Raw genomic sequence first — 6,792 nt, forward strand, 5'->3', positions numbered from 1 at the left:
ACTCTATTACCCCACACAAAAGAATCAGAGGGTTATTAACATCTATACTAAGCCAAAGTACAAAAACATGGTAGGACCTGATGTCCATTCTTTTCCTATTTCTTTGTGCTATTCCTTCCCCTCTTCTTGGGCCCATTTTCATTTCAGTATGGGCATTAGAATAGAATATACCTTCTGTATTATATTCCTCTTACGTTGTTCCATACACGTTATTTCTACTACAGTAGAAATAGTAGTTCTTTTATACTTGCTTTCAACAAAAAAAAAAATAATCATAGTTGATGTGTCTTGCACAAATAAAGAATGCATAAGGTATTTATAATCAACATAAGTAATTATAAAAAGCCATTATTTTTCCTTAGGGGAACATACTAATCCAGTTTTGTCACAGGTAATCTTAAATCAGAGCTTACACTACTCCTTTAAGCAATAAATTCAGTACAGACAACTAAAAATATTAAATAGTCATTTCTTCAATATTTTGTCCACATTAAAATAGAAAGAGAAGTTTCAAGGAACACTTCTGGCAAGTTACTTAAAAATTAAACCAACACACATGAGAACAATAGTATAGTAATCAAAGTGGATTAAAAAAACCCCAAACTGGTCCTATTACTGCCAAAGGAAGATGGGAGAGAGGAGCCATTTTAGGAGCTCTAATTCTTTAGTGCAAGAACACAGCAACCACTTGCAGAATCCATCCAACTTGCAGCCAGTTCCCCCCCGCCATGTGCCTTATTTACAGCATCCTCATCTTCCCACAGCTAGAAAGCACGAGAAAGACAGCAATCCATACCTCCTACAAGAAAGACTTCATCAACCTATCAAATTACTAAATTTTACTTGTACCTTTTTGTCTTCTTTTTAAAGAACAACAACAAAATAAAATCTATCCAACTTGGAACTTCTAATGTACTACTAACATACAACTACCTTTCCTGGTCAAGAGGCAGCAAACATTTGTACAATGCACAGTTCCACCGTACACCTGCAGTCAGATAGTCTGCAAGAGCCAAAAAGAAAATTTGTTGGAAGTTGTTCTGTAGCTCTCAGAAGAAAAGGCTAAAGAACAATAAACAATGGTTATTCACCAGAAAGTACACAAGAGCTACCCACACCAACACTGATCTTACAAGCATGACAAGTAAATTCACCTCCCCCTTAGTGCTCTAGAAGGATGAGCATGCAATCATTGAGCTTAATGTAGGAAAAAAACCCCACAATCTAAGCACCTTCAGCATTAAAACTTTTAAAACGTGGACCAAAATACTGAAATCCCTGAGGATAAGCACCTTCTCGTATAAGTCCACCAAAAAAAACCCCAGCCAACGCACACAATTCCCTAGATATGCATAATTAAGAATACATCATTGCCCTTTTCTAACAGAGTGCTTTCCCAGGGAAACTCATCCGCTCTCTAAAAAAAGAGAGCTCTGGCATAGTCCCATGGCTGGGTAAGCACCTATCCTTCAAGATTCTGCACATCTCTCTAGTCGTCCTATTTCTACACTATGACCAGCCTCTCCCACCCCCTCCCATGCATCCCATACACTAAACACTGTCTCTCCAACCCCATCTTCCAAGGTAAGCATTACCTACAGCTTTTCCGATACACACACAGTTCTATAACCTATTCCAAGGGGAAAAAATACTTCCTTGTCCATAAATTCTCTCAAACCAGAAACAAATAATCTTTCTGTAACAAAAACCTTCAGGGAAAGCTTAGCTTCCTCCTCCACAGGTAAATACCATCTTGAGAGAAGAGCTGTCATTTTCTTTGCCTCTTCCAGCACAGGAACGAACTGTCCACACCACGTATCCCGACCTCAACCTCCTGAGGTGCCTTTTGGCCGCACACACACGGCGAATCCAGCCCTACCTCACCTGCCGTGGCCAAATCGATGACGGGAGTCCTGCCCAGCCGAGAAATGCCTCCCTGGATACCAGCATCACCACCCTTGTCCCCCTCTCCCGCCGTGCCCCCTTCCCGGGCCAGGGAGGCCTCCCCCGTCCCCCCGCAGGCCCAGGCTGAGAGCCCCTTTCCTGGCAGCAGCGAGCAGCGCGTCCTCCGAAGCACGATCCTCCCTCCTTGTGCGCGCTGGGGAGCCGCCCTTGCTCCACACCAAGCACATTCACAGACTAATAACCACCTGCGCTGCCCCTTCCCCCCCGCAAGGCCTCCCCGACCCCCCTCTCCCAGCCAAGCTCCCCCCTGGGCGCTCCGCGCCCGACCCCTCCTCACACGGCGGCTCCCACCGCCGCGCCGCCCCGCCACCGTCCGCGCACGGCTCCCTCCGGGCCCCACAGGCCTCTCCGCGGGTCTCTCCTTCGTGCACGCCCCCGCCGCTGCCCGCTCGCCCGGTCCCGGCCGATCCCACCTTCCCACCGCCGTCACCACCCACCGCCGCGGCCCGGCAAGGCCGCCTCGCCCAGGCCGCTGCCCCCCGCCCCCCGCGGCTCCGCAGGCGAGTCCAGGGCTGGGCAAGGCCGCGGCCGCCCGGCTCCACGGAGCGAGGCCGCCTCCCCCTTTACCGTCCGTCGGGGGGCTCGGGCCGGGCTGGGCCATGGCTCCGGCGGGCGGGCGGCGCCGCCGCGGCCTCCTCCGCCTCCGGCCGCGGCGTCGGAGCGGGAACCGCTACGCCAGGGGGCCCCGACGAGAGACGGGAGCTGCCGGCCTGGGCCTCCGCCTCCTCCGCCTCATCCTGACAGCGGCCGCCGCCGGCGGGAGGAGGAGGAGGAGGAGGAGGAGAAGGAGGAGGAGGAGCGCCGCGCAGGCGCCCACGGAGAGACCACGGGACCGGCGGCTGCTGCCGCCGGGGCTGGGAGGGCCGGGGCCGTGCTACCCGCCGCCGTGGCGGGGCAGAGGGGCCTCCCCCGGGGCGGCTGCCGCCGCCCGGCCCCGTGCTGAGGCGCTTTGTCACCCGAGGGCCGAGAGGGGAGGCCGAGCCGGCCCCGGCGGGAGCCGGGCCGAAGCCTCCGCCCGTGACGAGCAGGGCCGGGCCGGCGGCGGAGCTGGTGGGGCTGAGGGCGCCCGCCGGGGTTCCCGCCGCCCCGAGCTCGCCCCGGGGCCCGGCCGTGGGCTGAGCCGCCGCCTGCCCCCTCGGCCTCGGCCTCGGCCTCGCCTGCGGGCCCGGCTGGGCTCCCGGGCCACGGAGACATCCCTGGGTCTGCCCTCGGTTAGGCTGGCCTAAAACTAAAGTTAGTATTTATTACTGAGGGAGTTGGTTGAAGTGACACCAGCAAAATACTATTGTGCTGTGTAATGTAGGGAGGGAAGCAGGTGTGACCGGGATGGGTGGCAGAAGGAGCCTGTCCAGCCACGGTGCCTTTTCTCCACCGAAAGCCTGGATTTCGGGGTGTGTTGGTCTGTTTTGATGGAAGAGGTTATTAATCCTTCCACCTAACAAGGAGATTGTGTCTAAACTCCATTTTTTTTTACCGATAAAAAAGTAGCTACATGCTTTGGGCACTTGTAAAATCACAGAAAGCAGCGTTGGAGAGGATAGTAAGATACAAAGTCCTGTCAAGGGCAAGATCTGTTACGGCTTGCACACCCTAAACACCAGCCATTTTTAAACCGGGTCTCACAGGACTTCCCCCTTCCCATCACTTGTTGCCACAGTTTATCAGGCCTTGCTATCAAAATAGGTGGTATGGCAAGACATGGGATTCTGCATTTCATATTAAATTCCTGCTCAGTTAAACCAAAGACAGACTTGAATAAGTAGTCTTTGAAAATTAATCCTTTATATTTTGCCTAATTTGATGAATTGAGGTAAATCTTCTCAGTCTTTGCACTTGTAAAAAGCGTGTTTAACCTAAAGACTTAATTTTTCAGTGTTCCCAACTTGAGGCATGTAGAGCTTTCTTTTCATAGGTATTGGGAGAACCCAGAGCTGCAGATTGCTCACAGAGTTGCTGGTTTAGTGACAAAATGGTGAAAGGATTAACTTAACAAAGGATATCACTTGAGGTACATTTTCAAATTTCTTAGCTCCTGCTTAGGCTCTGTGAGAAGTAGCTGCATATTATAAGCATTCAACACATAAATCCTTTTGAAAATCTAGTCCTAACTGTGGGAACTGAGCTCTTGAGACTCTGTCCTTGTGTGTGTTGGTATTGATAGCCCAAACCATCCCTATAGCAGCTACTTTTATCTTGCTCATGTCAGGGCAAAACTCCCACACGTTTTGATCAGTCTGGGATCAAACCCTTATGCATCACTCCTGCTGCAAACAAAGCAAGATAATATCAAGCTTCATACCTGTTGTACCTACAGGCACTTATTAAGGGATGAATATCATAATCCCCATTGCCAAAATATTGACTATTGGAATTGCAGCGTTTCAAAATCTGTATCAGAACTCCTGATCTTACACATTAAATGGGATTTATACAGTAGTTTGAGGAATAGGAAAACTCTCCAGGGGTTCGTACTATTTTCTTCCTTCTTGTTCTCCAACCTAAAGCTGTACTAGCTTTGTAGGTTTGGTTCTTACTTAATCTTTCCTTCTTTCTCTGGACAGTAATTGAACTTGACAGAGGCAAAGATTTATGTAGTATCTAGTCACAGTGTCTTGGAACCTGCAATTGGGTAACTTCCTCTGTGCCTCCCAATGTCCCATTTAATTCTAATCCCTTGTAGTTCTTACAGCCTTGATCTCAAAGGATTTTCTGACATGACTCAGCTGAACCTTAAAAGAGGTAAGCAAAGTTTAACAGCTGTTTGCAGTCACAGAAACAGGTCTATTGCAGTGGCAGAACCAGCAGAGAACAAAAGTCTTGAATTCCAATCCCCGTGCTGTAAATGTTGGACAAGTGCTGTATTAATGAGTCGGTGAGACATGGGTCAGATCTAGAGAGCTGCAGGTAGGCAGAGACTGTTTCAGGAATAAGCTTCTCCAGAAATAATAACACTTCTAGAATCCCATGCATTTTTATCAAATATGTTTGGCCTAAAAGTCTAACAGGCGTTTTCAGCACCAGTACCACAAGCAGCAGACACAAGTTAATGGAAAATGCATCTTCCTGGACAATGTGTGCTGTGTTAGTACAAGCTGGAGGATAGCTGTCACCTTGCACTCTGCCTGAAATTTAATCTTGCAGGTTTACTGAAAAAGATAAGTTTGCAGCTTTTGTTTAAAGAGTAACATCCAGTGACAAGCAGTATGTGTGTACACTCAGTGGTTGTCTGGAGACCAGGAGTAAATGGAGGGGGACTGTGGTTGTTTGGCTGCAAAAAACATAGTGAAGTAATTTACATAACACATCTAGAAGAGAAGATTTTCTTTTTGCCTGAGGAAAATAAAACAAACAAGTAGCAAAAGAGCTAATTAAATCTGTTTTCCTAATAGATCTGTCTTATGGTTGGTTGACTTCAGTGCTTATGAACACTCAAGTTCTGAATGAAACTTTTCCTACTTTTTTTCTGATCACATAGAAGGATTTTTCTGTTTGTGTGACTTTGCTTTTTCTTTCTTTTTTTTTTTTTTTTTCTTTAATTGGGGCACTTTAACCTCAACTGAAGCATCTAATTTCATTAGACTTTGAAGAATGTAATGATCGCTGTCTTTATCTGTGAAACTAGACCCAGATCCTAGGTCTGGTTGAGTTACCCTGGCTATGTCCCAGCTCCATGTAAGTAGTCCCAACAATGTATGTAGTACAATTACATACATTGTACTACCACTTGCCACAAGTACACAGCTTTGGGGGAAGTCACTGCACACTCCAGCAAGTCCCTTGGTGTGGTGATCACAAAAGCTTTGTATTCATAGAAAGTGAGGCTAATAAAATACAGAGCTAATTCCTTTAGTTTTGAATGGTACAAGATAGTATTATTTTATATATCAGCTAAGACATTTCTGCAAAAAACAGAATATTTAAAAAGATAAACTAAAGTTCTGGACTTGCAAAGCCAAGTCTACATCTGGTGTGAATTCAGTGGAAACAGGCTGATGTACGGGAAATGAGACGCTGGCCTGTAGCACAGAATCAAAGTGGAGATCAAAAAGACCCTCTGAAGTGTGCTGTTTCCCATTTACATTGCTTTACTGGCCTGCTGGCCACAAAGAAGTTTGATTCCATCGTGCCCCGTATGGAAGGAGTATGCAGTGGATTACAGGCCCTGCTCCCCAGTGTAGTTCATCTCATAAACCACCCACTGTTTAATTCAATTCATCCAAGAAAGCAGAGTAACAAGGTAGATTTGGGAAGAGGCTCTGTGGGTTGCCAAGACTGGACTCCACTGCATTCGTAGAGGAAGAAAATTGCCCGAGCATGTAGGACAACTAATTTCAAGATCAACAGCTCATCTATCCCAGGTGACTCTACTTGTAGGTGTTGCACAGTGAAGATTTTGGTAACAATCTCCTTCGTTGGACAAACCATGAAAGGACATTGTATTTAGATGAATGCAACAAGAATGGTTTGAATGTGGAGAGTAAACACAATCAGAAAAAATTGTGTGCTCTTAACTCCAGGTGAGGCCCAGGGAAACAGAAGTCACACGCTTCTTTAAGGTGGGACTCAGCTGCTCATGACAGCAAGCCTTGGGTTCATTCAAAAGGCAAGTAACAGACTTGTCCTATGAAAAGAGAAGAGGAAAACCAGAATTTATTGCTTGCACTTCATAAATTTGTAGGTTTGCCAGAGTTTGTCTACTGCTTTTCTCACTTTTTTATTTGTTTAAAATAAAAAAGTGTTCAGAGTTTCCTAATCTTTAAATGTTTATTTTCCTTTTGTTGAGATTGATGGGTCATTAGCATTAAGTATTAGTTCTGCAGATATGAG

At 47.0% G+C, this 6,792-nt stretch overlaps 1 protein-coding gene across 4 annotated transcripts in view; it reads right to left on the reverse strand.

Annotated features, from left to right (window-relative positions):
• RABEP1 (rabaptin, RAB GTPase binding effector protein 1) overlaps positions 1 to 2,736 on the reverse strand; it is a 53,053-nt gene extending 50,317 nt beyond the window's left edge. For 3 of the 4 annotated variants that reach the window (XM_074845124.1, XM_074845123.1, XM_074845121.1), the window contains exon 1: positions 2,533 to 2,736. In XM_074845124.1, coding sequence (XP_074701225.1) covers positions 2,533 to 2,566 — 34 coding nt within the window. In that variant the 5' untranslated portion in view covers positions 2,567 to 2,736. Of the gene's footprint in view, positions 1 to 933; positions 981 to 2,532 lie in introns of those variants that run through there. The other variant, XM_074845128.1, reaches the window with a different exon arrangement.
• Between the last annotated feature and the right edge of the window lie 4,056 nt (positions 2,737 to 6,792).

The sequence above is a fragment of the Strix aluco genome, chromosome 19 (assembly GCF_031877795.1).
Source record: "Strix aluco isolate bStrAlu1 chromosome 19, bStrAlu1.hap1, whole genome shotgun sequence".
In the NCBI taxonomy this organism is placed as follows: domain Eukaryota; kingdom Metazoa; phylum Chordata; class Aves; order Strigiformes; family Strigidae; genus Strix; species Strix aluco.